The sequence below is a fragment of the Nuphar pumila genome, chromosome 1, assembly GCF_984573655.1.
Source record: "Nuphar pumila chromosome 1, dmNupPumi1.hap1.1, whole genome shotgun sequence".
Lineage (NCBI taxonomy): Eukaryota > Viridiplantae > Streptophyta > Magnoliopsida > Nymphaeales > Nymphaeaceae > Nuphar > Nuphar pumila.
In genome coordinates this window covers 13,052,066-13,074,977 of record NC_143249.1, presented here as the reverse complement: position 1 = coordinate 13,074,977, position 22,912 = coordinate 13,052,066, and the positions used below count along the sequence as shown (strand labels likewise).

General features: G+C 40.9%; 1 protein-coding gene across 1 annotated transcript in view; it reads right to left on the bottom strand.

Moving 5' to 3' along the window:
* Positions 1–22,912, bottom strand: part of LOC149848007 (RabGAP/TBC domain-containing protein) — a 94,938-nt gene that overhangs the window by 1,736 nt on the left and 70,290 nt on the right. Inside the window, exons 8-14 of the mRNA XM_090013621.1 lie at positions 13,255–13,314; positions 11,742–11,840; positions 11,534–11,644; positions 4,269–4,340; positions 4,027–4,152; positions 1,794–1,943; positions 379–479 (exon numbers count right to left, since the gene is read on the bottom strand). Of these exons, the coding sequence (XP_089869747.1) occupies positions 379–479; positions 1,794–1,943; positions 4,027–4,152; positions 4,269–4,340; positions 11,534–11,644; positions 11,742–11,840; positions 13,255–13,314 (719 nt within the window). The remainder of the gene's footprint in view (positions 1–378; positions 480–1,793; positions 1,944–4,026; positions 4,153–4,268; positions 4,341–11,533; positions 11,645–11,741; positions 11,841–13,254; positions 13,315–22,912) is intronic.

Here is a 22,912-nt window from a genome sequence, read left to right as displayed (position 1 = left end):
TTTAGACGAGCTTAGCAACTCCTCTTGGCACATCACATCAAATTTGAGGAACAGCAAAACTTTAGTATACTTAATCCCCAGGACATGCTTTTTATATATATATATGTGTGTGTGTGTGTGTATATATATATATACACACACACACACACACACACACACATTAGCATCTCCATGACACCTATGAAATATGAGAAAAGAAAAATAGAATGTCTCAAGCAGAAGAACGGATAGAGCATGTACTCTTACTCTGTAAAACTCTATACCACAACAGATCAGTTAACATCTACTACCATTGTTATGGAAAAAAGGAATATAAAACTAGGATTTAAAAGAGAATGCTCCAGCATTTTGTCAATTTTAGGCTCTTAAGAAGCTCACCTTTTAAATTGTATTAGAATCCAGCGGAAACAAAAGAAGTAGTTTAAGCAATCTGCCTGCTTTAAATAATTGTGCAGAGGTACATCCAGAATTTCCACCAACTATAGGAAGAAATTAAAAGAGTATCAACTTTCCGGAAATAACAAAGTTATGAAATTAGAAGATCAGAACCCACCAGCCTAATAAAAAAATGAACTTATGATGCCAATGGATAATAATCCAAATTCAGAAGAAAAAATGAAAACTGGATTAATAGTATGACCAAGGATCTGTACTAATTAAATCTATTTCATGTAATTCAACGTGTTCAAAACAGCAGCAAAAGCACCACAACTTTTTTCCATGAGACAAAACTAGTTTCTGCAGCAGAATCAAGACTCTGTTCTTCGTGAAATATTTATGGAGAAAGATGAAAGGACGGCCAAGGTATAAGTGAGAACTGACCACTTCCCATTAAACAAAACTCCCAATTCCAGAACTTAGCATCAGTTTACAAATCAAAACATTCAAATAGTGATCTTCCTGAAATAAAAAATAACATCTTTATCTGCCAAAAGCTGTCACATGGGTGCGGGGGTGCGGCACTTTCAAAAAAATTGGGTGCGGGGGCGCGGCTATATATATATATATATATATATAAAGTTGAAAAGTTGGACATAAATGACCCTGGGTGCGGTCAACGCACCCAGGGTCAGGTTGACCGCACCGGGTGCCGCACCCGCGTCGACGCAGGTGAGGCACCCAGTTGGCCGAGTCCCTGTGACATAGGCCAAAAGATAACTTGGTGGTCCAATATATGAAATAAGGCATTAAATTCTAGAAAACAGGTGAATGGCCAAGCTACGTCACATACTTGAAATGGATTGGAAGATTAAATGCCTTCATGCATCACTTGGAACTTCATATTACTTGGTTAATTTTGTGTCATATGTCAATTTTACGTTTGACACGAGTTCCGAATACTTATTATGCAATGAATGACACTTTGTGACACTCGCAAAATAGGTTTCTTCACTTCCACTAGTGCATATGTGCATATAAGCTATATCGCATAGATGCAAATACAGATATTGTTTTCCCTCAAAATAATTATCATAAAAATGTTTCTCAGGGAAGGAAGACAAAGGTACCAGGCTAAAAGGGATACATTTGATCCAAGCTTTAAAAGACAAAAGAAATGAGCTAGCTTATAACTTAGTCATTAGCCAAGTCTTTGACTCAACTTTAGAGATATATTGAGAATAAACACTGAAAGAACAAATGCTAACTCAAGATGTCAACAGAAAATGGCACTTGGTAAACTCAGGGTTTGTATAAGTAATATTCTTAGCATCAACTTCAAGTTCTGTGGAAGTCTATTTTAAGCAAGAAATATATAGAAACAATTTTGCATGATTCCAAAGTAATTATGCCACCTTTGATAGCGCCAAAAGTTGAGAATGCATTCCATTTTGATCACGGTTGAAATTTGCTCCAACACGTTCCATCAATGCAACAAAGCACCAAAAAGATTCCGACTCATCCTCCATAACGAACAGTATTGGAGACAAGAAATCACTCATACCCTGCAATTATAAACAGATATACAGAAAAGAATTTTGAGAAGGTTTGCATTTACACCAGATTTAAATACCTTTCCATATTAGTGTATGAATCACATGTTTTGGACAGCCAAAATTTTGACCTGCTTGAACACAAGGAAAAAAGAATGGCATTGCAAACATGGCAGTTTAAAAGTGTGCAACTTTTCCAAGTTATATGCATATAAAATGGACTTTTAGTCTTCTTATGCCTTAATCATGATGTACAGTGGTAGTCCGATTTTGCCTTTACTTTTTTATAATTTATCTTTTTCAGGTCTTCTACAAAGTGAGATGTAAAAATTTTATTGATTACACTAATAAATACATAACTGAGTTTTCCTCTCTTCAAGAATAAGAAATTTATTATTCTGTGATGGTGCTAGAACCAAGGGAGGATTGACTAAAATCAACTCTAAAGCAGACTAACTTCCACTATTCGAATTCTTAACACCGAATGTCAAACCTAGAGGGAACTGATTGGGCCTTCATGTTTCTGCTCACAGCTAGGACATTACCGCTTAGTTTAGTGACTTTCACTAATTGGGATACCATGAGCTGTGGAATTCCTGCTTTTCTTGGCATGACTTCATTTTTAAGCAATATTATCCCATGTGAGCATTGATGCTAGGGATCGATGACCTCTAAAATTAGAGATACTTCCAGGTGCTACAGAACATTATGCGCTGTTTGGTTATCTTTGTTCACTTGCAGAAGGTTTGGTAGAGATAGCTTTGAACTTGGGCATGTTAATTAGATTTAATTGATATGCTTCAAATTTCATTTTTTTTGCTGGCCTGGTTGGTGAATGAAATACAAATTAAACTAGATGCAAAAGGGCAAGCTCTACTAACTTAAATAACTTGAGTTCGTCATTCTTCACCACACATTCGTGTGGTACTGCCATAACCACCATTTTATCTTGGACCATCATCAAATGTCTCAATTTGAACAGAGGAATTTTTCACCTTTAGTGCTGTAGGGTCTTGTCCTAAAATGTTTCATTTAGCACATAACTTAAGAAAATGATAGACAGCTTCAACTTTCAGCAAAAAATAAATCAGATTCAAAAGCTAATGTTGACCTCTTTGATAGAATTCGAGTTTTAGAAAAGTATCTAGTAAATTGATATTTGGTAATTTTCAGAAGTTTGAATGGGAAAGTGAGTTGAGAATAGAGTTAGGATGTAGATGAGATAGGGTATTAGCTTACAATGGTAATTAGAGATTTACTATAGTTATTGGCTATGTCACACGGACTCTTCTAATAGGGCACCGCACCCGCGTCGCACCCAGGCGGGTGCGACACTTGAACACAGCTTCCTTTGTGTTAGGTGAAGTCCACCACACTGAGGTTCATTTCTATCTAAAAGTAGATTCAGTTAACCCTAATCAAGTCCATTTTTATCTATATTATATATATATATATATATATACACCCTCCCCGCATCCACACCCGCACCTATGCGCCAAAGGTTATTGGGATAATTTTTCAATGTAAATAGGATAAAAAATATTATTTTACAAGGTATGGTCCGGTTCTGGTTCATGTAATCCTTATAGGATTCGAGTATGGTTTCTATTATGATGGGTCCAATTGGACCTGGGTTCGGACCAGGTACCAGTACCTCAATCAGGTCTGGGTCTGGTTCCACCTGGGTCCGAACCAAACCCGACCCATTGACACCCCTAGTTACAGGACATCTACTAACTTTGAGTTCCTTGTTCTATTCGAAGAATGGAAAGCAACTGTGTGTGGTGCAACGTTTCACAGGAGTAGATGGCTACTGTCTAATACTAGTGATTATGTGACATCTTAGATGGGTATTCAGTGTTACTGGTTTGGTCTCTAGTTCTGGACCAACTCCCATGTATCACGGCTACAAACTGCCACACCCAGTCTCATCAAACAATGAAGCACAAGAAACTGAGGACATTATATCAAGGAGCACCTTTTCTTCTTTGAAGTGAAAAGGAGATTTGACCAAAGTTATTTGAAACAAAGATTGAAAGAGAGGATGAAACACATCAAAGGTTCTCATCAAGATTACGGCAAAGATGTTCACTACCTGACAGTACCCAAGATCAAAATTATAGAATGAGTAAGTTAGTAAGATATCCCTCAGTAGGGACACATTAGGATTATCATCTCCATCATCTTCATCATAAAATGGGATTGATCTATCTGTTCGTACCTGAAAAAGGTACCAAAAAACATGAATTAGCACTTCTACAACGAAAATCAGCATACAAAATTTAGTTAATTATTTTATTTATAAAAAATGCACGTGGAAAGTTATGCAGCACCCACCACATCCTTCTCAATAAGGCTTTTGCGCTCCCTATACTTTGTGAACCTTTTTGCTTGTGCTGAAGAGATACTCTACACAAGCAAAAGTCAATATGTCAAATGCAACTTGTGAAAAGGATTTCCAATACCACATCACCTTCTCATGCTATAATATGTATCATAAAGATGACCCAAAAATTCGATAAACAACAAGGTTGAAAGTGACAACAGTGATATGAATATATGTTAATAGAGGAACAGTGTCAGACTCATTAAACAAAAAACTCATCTTTCAAATCTAGAACAAACTGGCACAAGGAAAAAAGAAGGCTGCCCACTGTCACATAGTCACAAATATCGCCGAGATTTTCAAAATCTTGAGATATTTTCACGATAAATTCATAAAAAGTATTAATCCCGAGAATATTGCAAGATATTCAAAATCTCGGTGATTTCTAACATCTCGCAATATTATCGCGTCCAAAGCAAAAAGTAAAGGAAGCAGCCAACGTTACACATTTCCAATGCAAAACGAAAGGGAGAGGAACAGTGCTTTAAATAGACATGAAGAGGGTTCTTTCTGCTCATCCTAGCTGATATAGGACTACTCTTTCTTAGTCTTTTTTAATCAAACTTATTTCCACTACCGTTTTACCAACTCAACCTATACATTGGATACTTATCAAACAATGTTTCGATTTTACATATTAGCTTGTAATATTTTTTTACTTTTTATGTATTTTATAATATGCCGGGATTTTCCTGAGATATTTCTGAGAAAAACAAGTTTTTCTAAAATATCCTGAGATATTCCCTCACTGAGAATTTCCCAAGAACAACATGTGTGACTATGCAATGTCATAAAGAAAAGTTTGATAGTTAACATGACACACTCATAAAGAAATGCCATCAATAGTCAGTAGCAAAAGATGGCATAACTTTATTTGTGGACATTCTCAAGCCCGTAGAATATATGCACAATTAGAATGACAATGTTTGGAACTGTTCAGATATCCGACAATTTGAAACCATTTATCTGGATGTGGTAGTGGAAGAGTCATCCACGTAACAATCAGATTTCGCTTTGGTTTACAGTTTTACAACTCTGAAATCTGAATCTGATTAATATCCAACTCTCTCTCTCTCTCTCTCTCTCTCTCTCTCTCTCTCTCTCTCTCTCTCTCTCGGTCAAGTGGGTTCAGAATCATGATGGTGTTAGATGGGATTTGATCAGATAGAATAATCACATGCCCATGTCAAGACTGACACTTCTAGGTGCTGATGCTGGGGGGTTCTGAATGCTGCCACATTCTTCATTGTATAATATATTCTATATATACTTGTGTTGTTTTTTCCTTACATTTTTTCTTGGAACACTAGATTCGTTATATGTATGCAAATTATGAATAATCATGTGTGTGTATGTATGCATATTTTGTGTGATTGCGTGTGTGAATGGTTGGGCACATATATGCCACAGACAATCCAGCCGCATATGCTCACTGTTAAAATGTATCATTCAACATTTGTAATATTATATATATTTTATATATATAAAGGATAATACATATTCATATATGCATATGTATTATCCTAATTATATATATATAATATATATTTCTCTATTTATAGGCATAGGGGTAGTTTAGACATTTCACAGTTTTACGCATATTCCATTCAGAATATGTTTGTAATTTAATTTTATTTTTTCCTTTTTATTTTTCTCCTTTTTTTGGGTTTGCGCCACCTAGGGAGGCTCCCCAAAGAGTCGTTGGGGAGCCCCCAATGGTCACAAATGTGACCGTTGGGGGCTCCCAACGACTCCTTTGGGAGCCCCCTTTGTGGCTCCAATCTTGTGTTATAAATAGGGGTCTCCCCCTTGTATTTCCTTACTCCTTTGAGGAGCTTATGCTCCATTGTATAGGGTTTTTACCCTTTTCTTCTTATTTCTTCAATAATATTCAACTTATGACTTCATGTCATATTTCCCCCTTTTATGGGTTTATGTATTAGCACATGATGTGCTTGTGTTGTTCCCTTGAGTGGGTATATTCGCACTTAATGTGCATGTGTATGGGTTCATTATCGAACCTAAAGTATTCAAAGTCACTTTCTAACACTCACACCTTTATTTTTAACAACTCTATTATGTTTACATGTATGATGTACCAGCACCCGCACTTATGTGACAAGAGATAAGACCCACTGCACCTCAATTAGCTGTTAGCGCTTGCATGATTCACACACAGGCAATCCAAATTTGGGTTGGATCCGACTGGATCAAAGTGAATCTAGGTGATCCATGAAGATCAGAGCAGGTTTAGATCTAGATAGGTCAGACCCAAATACGAGTCAAACTTCAATCCAAATTGGGCCAAGACGTATGAAGCTCAGTCCAATATAGATCTGGGTGAACTGAGTAATTTCCAGTACAAGTAGGGTTAAAGATGCGAGGTCAGAAATATGTGTAAAACCCACGTTTCTTTTAAAAAAAAATTTATTGTATTGGACCCGGGCCGGGTCGGGTCCGGACCTGACCCGGGCCCCTTTTCATTAGGGTTTTAGTAACCCGACTCAGGAAGAGGATTTTAAATCCTCTTCCCGAGCGCCGCAACACCCCCCCCCCCTCCACCTGCGATTTCGGGGAGATAAGGGGAAACCCATTGGGGTTTCCCCATTCATCGCCCCCCCCCCCTGTGCCTTTAAGACCTGTGTAGGAGGGCGAGGGGAGGCACGCCTCCCTTTCGCAGCCCTTCGATCCCCTCGCGACGATCCCCCTCCTCCTTTGTTGCGCTCGCCACCAGCGCCGTCGCTGCGACCCACGCCGACGCCGGCCACCGCCTCTCCTCCTCCCTCTTCTTCTCTCTTCCCCCCCCCCCCCCATTTCTCTGTCACCTCGCCGGGAGGCTGACAGGCGGCGCACAACCCCTGCCGTGCCCCCCCTCTCCTCTGTGGCCTGCGAAGGGGTCGGCAGGAGGTTGGTGGCTCCTGCCGCCCCGGTCTCTCTCTCTGGCAGGGATTAGTCCCCCTGCCGCCTCTCGATCACCGGTAGGCAGGGGCAATGCCCCTGCCGCTTCCTATTTCCCGGCAGGCAGGGGCTCGCCCCGCTGCCTATAGGGTTTTGGCGCGCAGGGGTAGTGCCCATGCCGCCTTCCTGTCTCTGCTGGCAGGGGCAATGCCCCTGTCGCCCTTTGTTTTGCTGGGCTGGCAAGGGCTCGCCCCCTGCCGCCCCTTGGCTTCTGGGAGGGCAGGGGATATCCCCCTGCTGTCCCTTGTTTCTCGGCACGCAGGGGCTTGTCCCCCTGTCACCCCCGTCCCGAGCTCTCTCCCTCTCTCTGTCGGCAGGGGTTGGCCCCCTGCCGCCTCTCGGCAGGGGCTGGCCCTACCTCCTTGTTGTTGTCGGCAGGGGCTAGCCCTGCCGTCTCTTGGCTGTCGGCAGGGGCTCAGCCCCTGCCGCTTCATTGTTGTCGGTAGGGGCTGCCCCCCTGCCGCATCGATGTTGCCGGTAGGGGCTGGTCCCCTGCCGTCTCGTGCTGTCGGCAGGGGCTGGCCCCCCTGCCGCTTCGATGCAGTCGCCAGGGGCTGGCCCCCTGCCGTCTCGTGCTGTCGGCAGGGGCTGGCCCCCTGCCGCCTCTCTGCTTTCGACAGGGGCTCATCCCTTGTCGACCCGCTGTTGTCAGCCAGCAGGGGATCGCCCCCTGTCGCTTTTCCGTTTTTGGCCAACAGGGGCACACCCCTGCTGCCTCTCTCTTTTTTGATCGAAAGGCCTGATTTTCTTTTCTTCGCATGATAAATAATGTAGCGCTGAATACTCATACTTTTGCAGACTTCGTATCGAACCCCGCTCTGGCTCCGTGGCCTGAGCCTCGTATCATCTACACTCGTAGACGCACGCAGTTGCACAACATTCCGATGTAGGGTAAAGTCGCACAAAGGGCAATAAATGAACCTATTTAAGTTGAAATAATTAAGATGCCCATGCTAGATATGCTTAGATTTATATTGCTTCTGCATTGCATATTTTCTTGTCTGCATATTTATGAGTCGAGGTATGATTTTACTCTTTGAGTATTAATTTGCGTATTTGCTTATGTGGTTGAAGGTGGTTTCGTACTTTTTGCAATACTTATACCATTAATTGCTTGCATATATACTTGCTTGTATGTTCCTATGGGTCGGTGTACAATTTCATTCTTCGATCATTATTTTGCATAGTTGCTTATGAGTTTGAGGTGTGGTTTCATACTTCGTGCAATACCTATGCCCTTGTTTGCTTGCATCCATTTTTGCCTGCACGTTTCCTTTGAGTGAGGTACGACTTCATGTCTCGTGTATTACTTATGACCTTATGTGTTTGCCTATCTAAGTGGTCAAGGTATGGTTTTGGTACCTCATGTGTTACTTATGTGCTTTTCGCTCGATGTGCGGCATTGCAAGTCGAGAGTTGCTTGTTGTCATGTTATAATCTGTATATGCTCACACTTATGGTAAATAGGTACTTACATAAATGTAGTCTTGTGCCTACCCTGATTTCAGTTGTTTTCAAAACACTAGAAGTGACGCTTATGCGCTATAGTTCTTTTAAAGAGGGTTTCCTTCTGCAAACCCAGTGCTCTTCAAAATGCACAGCTTTTGCAAAGTTAAGTTTTAAGTCCTGCCGGATTACGAAGTCACATTTGGGCCCTCCCAGGTCCACACACTTGGGAGAAATATTTAATAACCCCGATCAGGGGCATGAGCCTATGAATGAGTGGGGTTCTGTTGAAGGACCCATTCTTCATTTATGAATCTAGTGTCGCATGTCGATACTAAGATAAATTTTGGATGCAAGATTGATAGTGTTGTGCCTTGTGTGAATGACTTAATGTGGCATTGTGGCCTTTAAGGATGAATTGTGCCAAATGAGCACTCCTATATTCTTTGGATCGTTATGAAGTTGTGTGTTGGGTGTTCCTTTTGAGAAGCCTAAGCACCTCCCCTTTTCAGTGTTGCGTACTTTTAGACATGCACTATATGTTAAGTACTTTGTTGATCGGACGAGAGATCCGAGACAACCTTGTATCATGAAATATGCAAAATATTGTTGAAATGAATTCAAGACTTATCTTGCCAAATTGTGTTGTGTTACTTCTTATGTAGATAGTATCTGTTGGGTTTTCTGTGGTGAAACTATATCCCTTTCATCGTAGTCGTACTTTTGACAAGTACGATCGTACTTTTTGACAAGTACGTCTTCTCACGTTGCGATGATTGGATGAGTAGGTTGTGGCAACCTCGGTGAGTGCAAATAATAAAATGTTGTGATCACCTAAATAAGTGATGATTCCGCCTTCACCGGCAAGATACTCGAGTTGGGTCGAAAGACCAGAGTATGTAGAATGGGTCTTCAGTTAACTAACCCTGATGTACTCATTCGAACCGCTGACTCCTGTCTGGAGAGAGGATGAGAAGGTACAAAAATTTCGATGGACAAGCCATTAATGGCAGTTACGAGCAAAAGACTCGGCTTCCCCAGTCATCGGAGTTAGGGGAAAGGGACTACCATAATTATCCTAGGTGGTAGCTCTCCATGTTCGGGATGCATCCATTGTTTATGCTGCTTTGGGGATTTCTCTCTTGGTCACTGACCGTCCCCTTAGGTGCGGACTCAGTCAGCTATCCGGGTTATCATAAAATACATAGCATAATAAACCCCCGGATCAGTCTAGGCTGTTTCTAGAGTCGTGCCTTGTGCGTACCCACTTGGCCAGTTAATATCGAAACATAATTTAAATCCGATCACACAATTTGTTGAGTTATGCACGTATGAAAGCTATAGCATGCAACGGGTTTCAATACTTATGGAATTGTGTGTGTGATTGATGTAGCATCGTATTTTGATAGTTAAATTGCTTATGCAGTGCTTTGCTTATAATAATTAGCCTACTTGTGCCAGTGAAATACTTGTAATAGTTTTAGCATTTTGCTCATCATAGTTGCTCCATGAATCTGTTGAAATTAAATTGCTATATAATTGTTTGTCTACTTGACATATTAAATTATTTTGCTTAACTATGTTTTATATCGTCATGTATGTGCACCTACCAGTTTTTAGTGAAACTGACTCATTTTATGGGCAAGTGATGTATAGGTGATACACTCTGCGATGACACGATGGCGCGATGAGATCAAGATAGAGCTCTTTCCTTGACATTTCGCTCCTGAGAACATGTTGGTAAATTTGGTATAAAGTGTATTTCAAAATTTCTCTTTTTATTAAACCTTGAGTTACTAAAACTGTTTTAGTAAACTTCTTCTTGGTTTCAACAAACAAATTCTCAACCATTGAAATTGCATTTTAAAACCATTTGATTTCAATAGTTGTGCGGAATTCGGTAAAGGAAAGTTTACGCTGTAATGCGCTCAAGGTCCATTGACTTGTGGTTTTAAAAATATCATTTTCCGCTGAAGTACTATTTAAACTCTGATTATTGTATGATTTCAAAGCTTTCTAAACTATTCTAAAAGTTACAAGTCCTGGATTTTTTGGACGTTACAATATGTGGGGAGGTCAGTGAAGATCAAAAGCTGAGTCAGAAACTTGGTAAATTATCATGAGTCCGGGTGGAGTTGCATCTAACTCGATATTGGATAATAGAAGTTCATATACTAAGTTTGGTGGGGCTAGTTTGGACTAGTTCAGTAATGCGACCCAAGTGACATGGTATTGAGTCTAGGCCAAATATAAGTGGTCTATGGATGATCCAGATTGAATCAACATGTATTAGAACTGATTTTAGAACCAAATGGATCTACCAAAAACCAATGTGTGTCAGGTCTTGTTTGGATCCATGTGGGTCAAGATAGGAGCTGAACCCACTGTTAGATCCATAAGAGTTGGACTCAAGCAAGAATGGATACCTATTAAATAAATATATAAATATAAACAAATGAACAACATTTTCCTCCCCATCATATCATGCTTTCATAAAGATTTTATTGTGTTTACAGAACATGAAACTAAATAGCTCATAGAACAAGCTTCTATTTTTCAAAATAAACATAAATTAATAAACATCAAAATTGAGGGCAACCAGACACTACTTAAGGTTGTTTTTCTCACATATGACACCGGTGCCATGTTGACAGCCACATCCGTATTATATGAAACATAAGGTTCAAATGAGACATAGAAACATGAATAGAGCATAAACACATAAATCACAAATAAGCAGGAATAAATAGATGCGTGCATATTTTTCCTGAGCATGCTTAATTGAAGAAAAGAAGCTCAAATAGTTGCAAACCTGCCATTGGCTTTTAATTGTTTCATACTCCGATTTCTTCATGGCTGCAAGATATTCACGCTCAGCATATGTTGAATCATACAAATGGTATCCTAACAAAAATTTCCAAACCTGCACACATTGACCAGAATTCCAGGTTGAGCATACAAAAGTTGAGACCAAAATTTTATACAAAAAGTGTATTAATGTGCTTCTTTAATTAAAAGACCTCTTTACGCAAATTGCTCTCCAATCCGCCATAAAAAATTCGTTTCCGTAAGGCTTTGGAATCTACTATCCGTCCTTCAGAATCCAAGAACATGACCCACTGCGATAAGATTTGAAGGGATAACATAGAACATTAGAAGAACCACTAGAAAAGCAAACATAAACCCTGTATTAAATTTCATTTAAAAGAGGGAATAACACAACGACAATGGAAAAATTGCAATTAAAAAACAAAAATAACATTAAACTGCGACACACAATAGAATTAGAACACATTAGGAAAAAAGAAAAAAACATTAACCCAAAACAGACTTTTTAAAGGAGAAATTTGTCATAATGGAAATAATTTCTAGCAAAAAATTTATCTTGAACACATTACATACTGCTTATGTTCCTACCACAAACCCTGAAGAAAACACTGAAGTATTTATTTAATGATTGCTGCATGTATTACCTTGTCCCTAGTTAATTTAATCTTAGCTATGTACCATGCAGGTGCAGCACTACAATCAAGAAGTGAACCCTCTCTAATGATTATTTCAATGAGATCCACTTCACCACAGTTTTCGTATGAATTATTAGATGTTGTCGTGAAGACATCCTGCCATTCCACTATAAGAATTATCTCATTTTCATGTCAAAAAAGTAATGACAAAAAAAAGGAAAAAAACATTGCACTTGTACCATGAACCATGACAGATTTGGTCACGAAGACCAACAATCCACTTTTTTAGCAGACTATCAATGTTTGACATTAGATTGTGTTCCAATTCATACTTTAGTAAACTTCAAAGAAATTATATAATTGGTTTGGATGCATAATCAAGATCATACACATGTTACTTTGCGTTTCTATGCGAATGTAATTTCTTTTGCTATCATAAGTGCTTTTACTGTCCAGACAACGAAAATTTTTAACATTCTTAATTCTTGTTTCAGCAAGTCCTTCATTAACTTAAATATAGTACACGCAATTATGTATTAGAAGTTGAATAATATTTGCAAACACTAGGTAGGTTGCTGAAAAATATGCAGTGACATCATTCTCCATATGTTAATTTAAATGTTGGATATCATAACAAGCCAACCTAGAATGCTTTTATCAATTTCCCATCAAACAAGGCAAGCAGATCATGCTCTTCACATTCCTTTTTCACAAGATAAATTATGGTTTAATTGAACTGTAGAAGTTCGAAGTTCAAAGTTCAAAAGAGATTGTACATCCTGCAGACATTTCCTTCTCACAGACATCCACAACCTAGTTCTTGATTCTAAATGCAAAGCTACAAGTTAATTAAAGTAACAATTAAAACAATGTCAAGCCAATATGGTCCTATCTTCATGCTTCAATCCTATGAGGACTCTGCCGCTCATAGCAATGCATTACAAATTTAGCACCACTGTCAAATAAAAGCCAAATGCAACAATAAGGTGTCACAAACATGGTCAAAATTTGCTGGATCTATTTCCAGAATTTACCAACCAAAGAACTTTCAATAGCTTCACAATGATACCTCTTCAAATCCCAAAGGAGGTAGCCTTGGCTTACCCCAAACAAGTGACAAGTCACCAATCTGCCAAAAAACAAAGTTTATTGGGAAATGTTAAACTCAAAACATGTCAGAATGCTATTGAGAAAAAAAATGCTAAACTCGAAACATATGTTGTCAGAAAGCTATCAAGAAAAATATTAACACGATGCTGTACAACTGCATAATGCATTCACACTAAAAAAGCATTAAATAAAAAGGAAGCGTAAACAGTGAGCAAAAAAAAAGGAATATTGATAATAGCTTTGTTGTTCAGGTAACTTTTCTACCCATCAATAAAAAAAGTCTTTACAATGTAACCCAGGCAATCACCAAGGCCGCAGGTCATGAGCAATGACGCATTAAAATATTTTGGTATACCAAGGCATCATTCCTCACACACACACATATGAAAGGAACATTAGGAAAAAAAGCATAGAAGAGTTCTCAATGCGACAAATGTAAAACTAAAAATGAGAGAAAATATTAAGAATAAGTAAGCCCAACTTGTCAACTTAGGACTCATGTCAACAAGCTTATGTACATTATTTTGTATTTATTGCCTCATAAGGGGAGGGACTCAGTCTAATGGGGCCTGTCTCTAGGAACAGAAAAATTACATATACCTTTGGAATCCTTGAGCAAATTGTCCTTAGTAGTTAGTATGGCCTTTCAGGTAGAACATTGGTCCAATCAAAGGCAGAAAGAAAACCATGATTTAGAATGTTAACATGGATCTTGGAATAGCTACAACTAGATGTTCACATATAGAAAAGAATCAAGTGAAGAAAATACATATATACATACATATACATACCAGAGTTACCAGAAGCGCCTATACCATAGGGGAAGAGCGCTTCCCCGATACACATTTCGGAAGCGTGAAACGTTGCACTTCCGAAACGCGTGGGGAAGTGTCCTTTTTTTTGGGAAGCGTTTTTCCCATAAATGGGAAGCGTGCTTCCCTTTTATGGGAAATGCACTTTCCATTTATGGGAAGTGCGCTTCCCCCATGCTTCCTCCTCGCTTCCCTCTTTTTTCATTTTTTTTTTATTTTCTTCTTTTTTCGCTTCCGGTTCTCTTCCTAGGTCGCTTCCGAGACAGTTCGTGATTCGCTTCTAAGTCGTCCCACGCTTCCTGCTTCCTAAAATTTTGAAAGTGCCTCACTTCCCGCTCCTGCTTCCTCGACTGACAACCATGATACATACATATAAAATGGGGACAACCAATCTTTTGATATTTTGTTATAGTTTACCTTATATATACACGACTCTTTGGCAGGGAAATTGTGAGGCTACTACTTGTAAGCTTTAAACCACTCAACAAGAGAGAAATCCGATAGCTGAAATAAGAGGAACTAAAAAAAATTTGCCTTTGTTGAACGACAACAGAATTCCAAATAACTACTAACAAATATTGAGAAACGGTTCATCCAAATACAGGACCCAAAGTAACAATGAAATGGCCCTGACCCCCTAGAGCCCAAAGGATTGACAAGAACTAGAAAGTGTGAGAAAAGTGATCGGATTGTCATGGAAAGACTTTGATAAACACTTGTCAATATCAGGCAGTGATACAGCTTTATTGCCCGTAAATAAAGTTTGAAACATCCACAGTCCTTTTCAGTAAAATTTTGGGGCACACAGTCTCTTGCGTAAGTCATGGTTGACTCAGTGAAGAACTTGCAACAATCCACCAACTAAAATGATTCAAAGGATGAGTAGTTCAATGTAAAATATTAATTAATGAAACAGAAAAGGACATGGACTAATTCATCAATTAATCTTGCAACTGACAAAGAAAAAAGTCAAAACATCAATTAATTAATGAAATAGAAGAGAACGTAGACTAATTCCTCAATCAATCTTGCATGTAACTTACAAAGCAAAAAATCTCCTTTGATATCCATTTATATTTTGTAACTAATTTAATGGAGTTTCATATGTGAATATAGCACAATGATGCTCCAATCATCTAAATTGATGGTTGTCTGCAAATGTAATACAGAGATGATCTAAAATTGATGGCTGTCTGCAAGGAAATACAGAGTTAGATAGCTCAAAAAGGCATAGGAGACACATCTTTAGTGTGTCGTCTAGATGAGTGGCCACTGTTCAGGAATAAAATATTCTTCTTAGTCACATCATAAAGTAGGCTGATCAATGTAGAATGTAGCACACAGTTTTATTAAAGATCTCGTGGATAGCTAGGTAAATCATTGGCTTGATCTGATTGTTTGATGATCTAAAACAGCCTTTAAAGTTTGTGAAGAATGCAAAACTAGCATACCATTCATAAACTCTTAATAGGAGGAACTTTTGGCATAAAGGCAAAGCAACATTAACTTTTTCTGTCTTCAATAACATTGTAGAATAAAACTACCAAGATTTGTTATAATGGATACTTCAGCAACCTATTCAACTTCACAAGCTGCTGACATGTTAACAATAACAAAATGCTAGATAAACCTCCCATAACACATCCCAAAGAGAAGAAGCACATGCCAGTTCTGCTTCACACGCCACAGTATCAATATATCAGCATCTGAACATTCAAGGGAAGGAATATAGACTCTGTATTTACTCAACAAGATCACATAGGGCTTCAATACAGAGTCTAATATCAAGATTCAAGAACTTGCAGTTATTTTCTCATATTTGCTAGTGAGCCTAGATGTGCACCGTGTTGTTGCATTATTGACCTCTTAACAGGAAAGGGGATCCTAAAAGTATTGTCACCGGTATAAGTATCTACTAAACTGGCATACCTGAATATAAAGAGGTCATATCCTTTGGATACTAAATGGGTCTACTAGTGTGACAGAACATCATGCACACAACTCAATGAATACATACCCTCTATACCTGGATGTTGAGAAAGTTACTTTGTAAAGGGCATAGTTGTCCTTTTCAACATTTTTATAAAGTAGGCTTTACTTTTGTTTATAAGGTCATTTTGGTCATAGTTTCTATTTCTGTCAATTATGTGTATAAGTTGTAAAAGGTTGAACAGGAAAGGGGCTTTTATGTTGTTGCCTAATACTCTCCTTATCGACTCTTCTTCTTTTCTCCTCTACATTCCTATTGTTCTGCTTCCAGTTTGGCCTCATCAGCACCTCAACGTGGCAAAGAGAACCAGAATGGTGACATGAGTACCAACAGATTGTAAGTTGGTATCAGAACAGGATTTTAGAGATTGAACATTCTTCTTAAAGCTCACAAGTCACTGTTACATTGTATCCTGTTTTATTGCACACACACACACACACACACACACACACACACACACACACACACACATATATATATATATATATATATATATATATATATATATATATATATATATTATTTTTCCATCATGTAAACCCCCCCCCCAAGGGGTATTTCTGTCTTTTACTCTTTTTACGCATATCCACATTAGTATATATGTTTGTAACTTTCTTTTTTTCTTCTTTTTTTCTTTTTTCTTCTTTTTTCTTTTTTCTTTTTCCTTTTTCTTTCTTCTCCTTTTCTTTTTCTTTCTTTCTTTCTTTTTTTCTTTCTTTTCTTTGTTGACTAAGTCAACTTGGAGGGGGTCCAAACTACACGTTGGATTCTAACCGTTGGAGCCAACGTCTAGTGGGAGCCCCTCCAAGGTTCTCTCTTCTTATAAATAGGGGTGAACCCCCTTCTTAAATGTTAATTCAATGCTTGGAGCATTGTTCTCCATTGTTCAATAAAATTCTTTATATTTTTGCATTTGTGTTCTCTTTTGTACCTTGAGTACATCTTGTTCTAAGTGTTCTTGTGCCTTTGTGCACATTTCTCTTTGTAGTGGTTGTGCTTTCTATGCACATAATCTCTTTTGAGATATTTTCACATGGTATCAGAGCAAGGCTAAAGCTTGAATATCGTGTTATTCCTCGTATTTGCAAGTGCCTCAAAAAGCGTGCCTTTGGTGTCTTGGTGAAAAACGTGGGGGCTTCTCTTCCTTCAATATTTTGGAAGTTTTTTACGTCAAGTAAGATTTGAAAGATCCTCAGTGGTACGTATTTTTTCTCCACTCTTCCCTCTCTAATGGGTGAAAAAGAGTCATTTTTCACTTGGTTTTAAATTAAATGGCTTCAAATGTTTGGGCCGGGAATATGGAGGCTCACATTAAGGGGAAAGGTGTTTGGGGATACGTCAAAGGAACCATTCCCGAACACGAACCTAAGATCACCATTATTGAGAGAGGTGAAATCAAAGTTCTTGATGGTAAAGAGAGAGAAAAAGCCTTTGAAGAATACAACAAAAAACATGAAGAATGGGAGATGAAGAACTACAAAATTCTTTCATGGTTCTTTTCTTCCGTTGAAACGAAAATAAATGTCAATATTTTGAAGTTCAAAAAAGCTTTTCAAGTATGGGAGTATCTTGAAAGAATGTATACTTCAAAAGACTTGTCCTATAAATACTATCTCCAAAAGAAGGCTTTAACTCTTCAACAAGGAGAAATGTCTGTAAAATTGTCTATAAAGAGACAATACGCATACAAGCACAAATACTTTATAAAAGAAGTGCACGAAAGCACTCTCACAACACTTGAACAAAATACGCAAAAAGCGTATAAATAATAAACATGCAATAATGCATGTATTTCATAAAATAGAAGCAAATGCTTGAGACTCTCAAGCTTAAGAAATACAAGGGGGGAACACCCCTATTTATACAAATGCAAGAAGGTGCAAAAAACGACTCTATTGGGGGACCCCCAATGCACATTAAAAAATATCAAAAAATAAAAAGAAAAAAAGAATTACAAAAATACAAAAATAAAAAAGAAAGTTACAACATATTCCAAAAGGGAATATGCACAAAACAGGAAATGACAAAAATACCCTTTCGGGTAAATATATATAAATATATATATATATATTTATATATAGAGATATATGTACATATAATATATTATATGTAAATATATCTCTATGTATATAAATATATATATATTTATATTTACAATAATGATTTTTAGGAGCTACATTTTAACACCCCCCCTCAAACTTACGGTGTGATAACCGCAAGTTTGTCAAGAAGGAAATGAAATCTGGGCGAACATAGAGCTTTTGTGAAGAAGTCGACAAGTTGGTACTCAGATGTCACATATGGTAGATCAATGACCTTCTTCAAGTATTCCTCTCGGACATAATGACAATCCATCTCTATATGCTTTGTTCGCTCGTGAAAGGTGTGGTTCTTGGCAATGTAGATTGTACTTTTATTGTCACAGCATAGCTTTGTTGGTTCTTTGACAACTACTCACATATCTTCCAAAAGACGTCGAATCCATACTATTTCCATGGTGGTAGATGCCATGGCTCTGTATTCGGCTTCAGTAGATGATAATGAGACCTTCTGTTGCTTTTTACATCGCCACGAGATCAAAGATTCTCCTAAGAAAATACAAAAACCAGTGGTGGAGTGACGGTTACTAGGGTCACCTCCCCAATCTGAGTCAGTATAAGCAAGCAATTTTAATTCAGAAGAAGAGGATAGGAATACTCTCTTATTCACCGTTCCCTTCAAGTATCTGATGATGCGAAGCACAACACTCATATGAACGGTTGTAGGAGCAAAACTGGCTGGCGATGTGTATAGCATGTGACAAATCGGGTCGAGTAATGCTAAGATACATTAAAGAACCTACCAACTGCCTGTAAGGAGTAGGATCGGTTAGAGGAACACCGTCGTCAATCTTCATTTTTGCTCCCACAACTTCAGGAGTTTCGCATACTTTGTCATCAGAAATTCCCGACCTGTTAATAACAACGTTGCGAATAGGCAACCTCAATTCCAAGAAAATATGTCAGAAAACCCAAGCCTGACATCTCAAATTTTGAAGTCAAGACGGACTTAATACCCTTGACTCCTTGAACATCATCACCTGTAATTAACATGTCATCAACATATAGTAATAATATTACAATCCCTGCCTTAGATTTTCTAGTAAATAGAGCAGTGTCAGTATAACACGAGGAAAAACCATTTTCCAGCATTACACTGGTAAATCTGTCATACCAGGCTTTGGGGGCCTGTTTCAAACCATAAAGGGTCTTTCGAAGACGAAGAACCTTATCTTTAGGGATCTCCATGCCTGGTGGAGCATCCATATACACTTCTTCATTAAGATCATGATGCAGGGCAGGACCCGATTGGGTCCATCGTGCCACCCGATCCGCCACAAAGGGCAAATGAAGGACCCCGCGCGTATGACTTACTTGCAGGGACGGAGCCACGACGCACGGAGGTACCCCTGCGCACCTACGCCAGGCGTGGTGGAGTTCGCACGCCCCAGAACCAGCTGCAGATAGAGGCTGACCCGGATCGTGGGTCGGATCCAAATCTGGACCCGCGACCCGGGTCCAGTAAACAGCCTTTAAAAGGCCCTGCCTAGGGTTGCGTGGGGGCAGAGAAGATTGAAAACTCCAGCCGTCTTTTACCTTCTTGCAGTTTTTCCTGTTTTCTTTCTGCCTACTGTTTTCCTTTACATTCTTTATTGCTTATTGAATTTTCTCATTGTTTATTGAAACATTTGTTGAGTTTAATAAAGAGTTCAGCCACCGATTCACGGTGGGCCATTGTTTCACTCCTCCTCCAACGCGGCTGCATCAAAGTTGTATAAGAGCCGCACCCATCTTCATCAGCGAGATGGCTCTTGAAGCAGGGAGCGATCCGGTGCGAGGCGAGGAACGTGAGGAGGCCGGCAGCGAAGACCCATTATTGCGTGTCATGGATGTATTGACGAAAATCCAAGAAAACATGATGCGAATGAGTAGGGATATCGCCGGCCTGTCAAAGAGGATGGACGGGTTTGAAGATCGCGTGACAACACTCGAGAAACCCCATGAGCCGTGCGCAACATTGTGCGCAGGCCTCGTCGAGGGCGCAGCTGCAGGTCCACTTCCCAGCTTTACCGCATCCCTGCAGCCGACGCAACACCAGCAGGGTCGAAGCACCGCGTTCCTGCCGGCGACAGCCCTCGCCCCTGATCTGAATAACGCGCAGCAACACCAGGGAGCCCCGATGAGCAGCAACCCCCTGGTAACAGCCCCACCATCTAAATCGCGCCTCCCTGCGTTGGGATCGCAGGTAGGACCGAACCTGCAGGGACCCAGCAGTGTGCAGGGGACACCTGCCAGTCCCGGCGAGTGGTCGCGCGTACCTGGGGCTACGCTGCAGGTCGACCCAAACCTGCAGGGTCCCAGCCTTGCGCTGGGCCCACCTGCAGGTCCGGCCTTGTGGCAGGGCACCACGCGCGATGCGCAACAACTGGACCTGGGTCGACAGGGCCCCAGCGTCACGCTGGGCCCAGTTGTGGACCCAGGTTGGTCTGTCCGAATCAGGGGAGAGCCATCTCTCCCTCCCGATCCCGCGCGGGGAGGCTCCGAAATGGTACCTCTACGAGCGGGAGCGAGCCAGACCCATTTGGGGGGGACCTGACATCAGAGGGTCCAACTCGGTTTTTGTTCCAGCAGGGCACAGGCCCGTTTCGGTGGGACCAACCCTTGGGCCCCAGGGAGCGGGTTTGGGTCTAGACATCCCTTACCCAACCTACCTAGTTGGTGCAGGTGCGAGGGAAACCCCGAACCAGAACCAACCCAGTAATTTTGACCTTCAAAGTAGATCCCATGCCGACCCTAGCCCATATCGGACCCGGACGGAGCTCCAGTTTGGATTTGAGTCGGGTCAAAACCAGACCCATAATCTCTTGGATCGGGGTTCGAGTTCAGACCAAGCCTATTATCCCCACAACTCGAACCTCGATCCAACCCATCCATATCTGGGTCCGACGAGTAGTGTAGGAATGGGCCCGATCCATATCCCATCGGGCGAATCAACCCATCCATATACCCACCAGACTCCATACCCAAACCCAAACCCACTTGTCTACCCAACCCTGACCCAGAACCCAACACAACATCCGATCCAACACCATACTCCCAACCCACAACCATATTACACCAACTCTACCCGCAAGGAACCTGAACCCCACCCGAACCCTCAACCCCCCCTTGGACTTCCCGTCATTCCAGTACTACAATATCGGTCGCAGATGGTGCTCGTCCACGGGCAAACCAGACCGAGGCAATGTCAGCAAGAACCGGCGCGCCCTGACCGCCGACCCCCCGTCGGGAGAGTTCGACAGCACCAGCATCCAGGCGAGCAACACCGCACTACGGACAACGAAGCAGTATGGGACGACGGCATTTTCTGGAATGAGCATCCTGCAGGACTGGTAGAACCGCGACAACAGAGAGCACCCGACCACTCCTCCACTTATGGCGTGAAACTGGATCTTCCGGAGTTTGCAGGGCGATTCGACGCGGAGCAGTTTTTCGACTGGTCTTATGCAGTACAGTTCTTCTTCGACTATCATACCATCGTTGAGCATCGTCGTGTCTCGCTCGCATCTACGCGCTTAAGAGGTCTAGCACAGACATGGTGGGTGAAGCTACAACGATCGAGGGAACGACAGGGATTACAGCGTGTACAGTCGTGGGATGAAATGCAAAGATTGATGCAGTCAAAATTCGTGCCTTCTGATCACGCCGAGCGAGCCTACAAGGAATACCTGACCCTGCGTCAAGGCTCCCGAACTGTAGCAGAGTACACCGCGGAGTTCCATCGTCTTTCCCTGCGTGTGCAGATCGAGGAAACAGCTCGTCAGCAGGTCACGAGGTACATTTCGGGTGTCCGCCCTGCTATATCTGACGATTTTAGTTGTGTCACAGTAGAGACATTAGATCAAGCCAGCAGTTACGCCATGAACATCGAGGACAAGCTGAAGCGGAGGCAAGAATATCGAACGACCCGTAGTGAGCCCACCAGTCGACCCAAGCTGAGTTTCCCAACCAGGGGAGCAAGCTCCCCTAGTGATTCAAAGCCTAGAACAGACCTTAGCAAACCTGACCAGTCAGGCCCAGCTTTCCACACCCGGTCCAAAGCCAAACCTAGTGAGTCGACCCTTCGTTGTTTTAGGTGTCAAGAGTTAGGACATGTCGCGTCCAAGTGTCCAACCGTGAGCAGAAACACCCATCTTGTTGAAGGAATTGTAGAGTCCGCAAGTGAGAGTGGTAGTGATGACACGTCAATAGTTGAAGTTGAGGATGAGAGGGGAGTTATAGAGTTCGACGGCAACGTCGAAAGTTTGTTGTCCATCCGTCATGTGTTGACCACACCCCGAGAATCGGCCCCATCGAAATGGCTAAGGAATAACATTTTTAGGACCCGGTGCAACTGTGAGGGGCATGCTTGTGATGTCATCATTGACACCGGAGCATGTGAGAACATGGTGTCTGAGAGTGTGGTGTCTACCTTGAAACTCAACACCGAAAAGTTGTCCCAACCCTATAAGATGGCCTGGTTCAAGAAAGGAAACGAGGTTCCCATCACTCAGCGATGCCTAGTCCGGTTTTCCATGGGGGAACACTACCACGATGAGGTGTGGTGTGATGTAGCCCCTATGCACGCGTGTCACATTCTTTTGGGTCGTCCCTGGCAGTTTGATCGCCAGACAACTCACGATGGCCGCAAGAACACATACTCGTTTGTCTTTAATGGCCATAAGATAGTCCTTCTACCTATCAAGGAGACTGGTTTTTCCACTGTGGACAAACCTG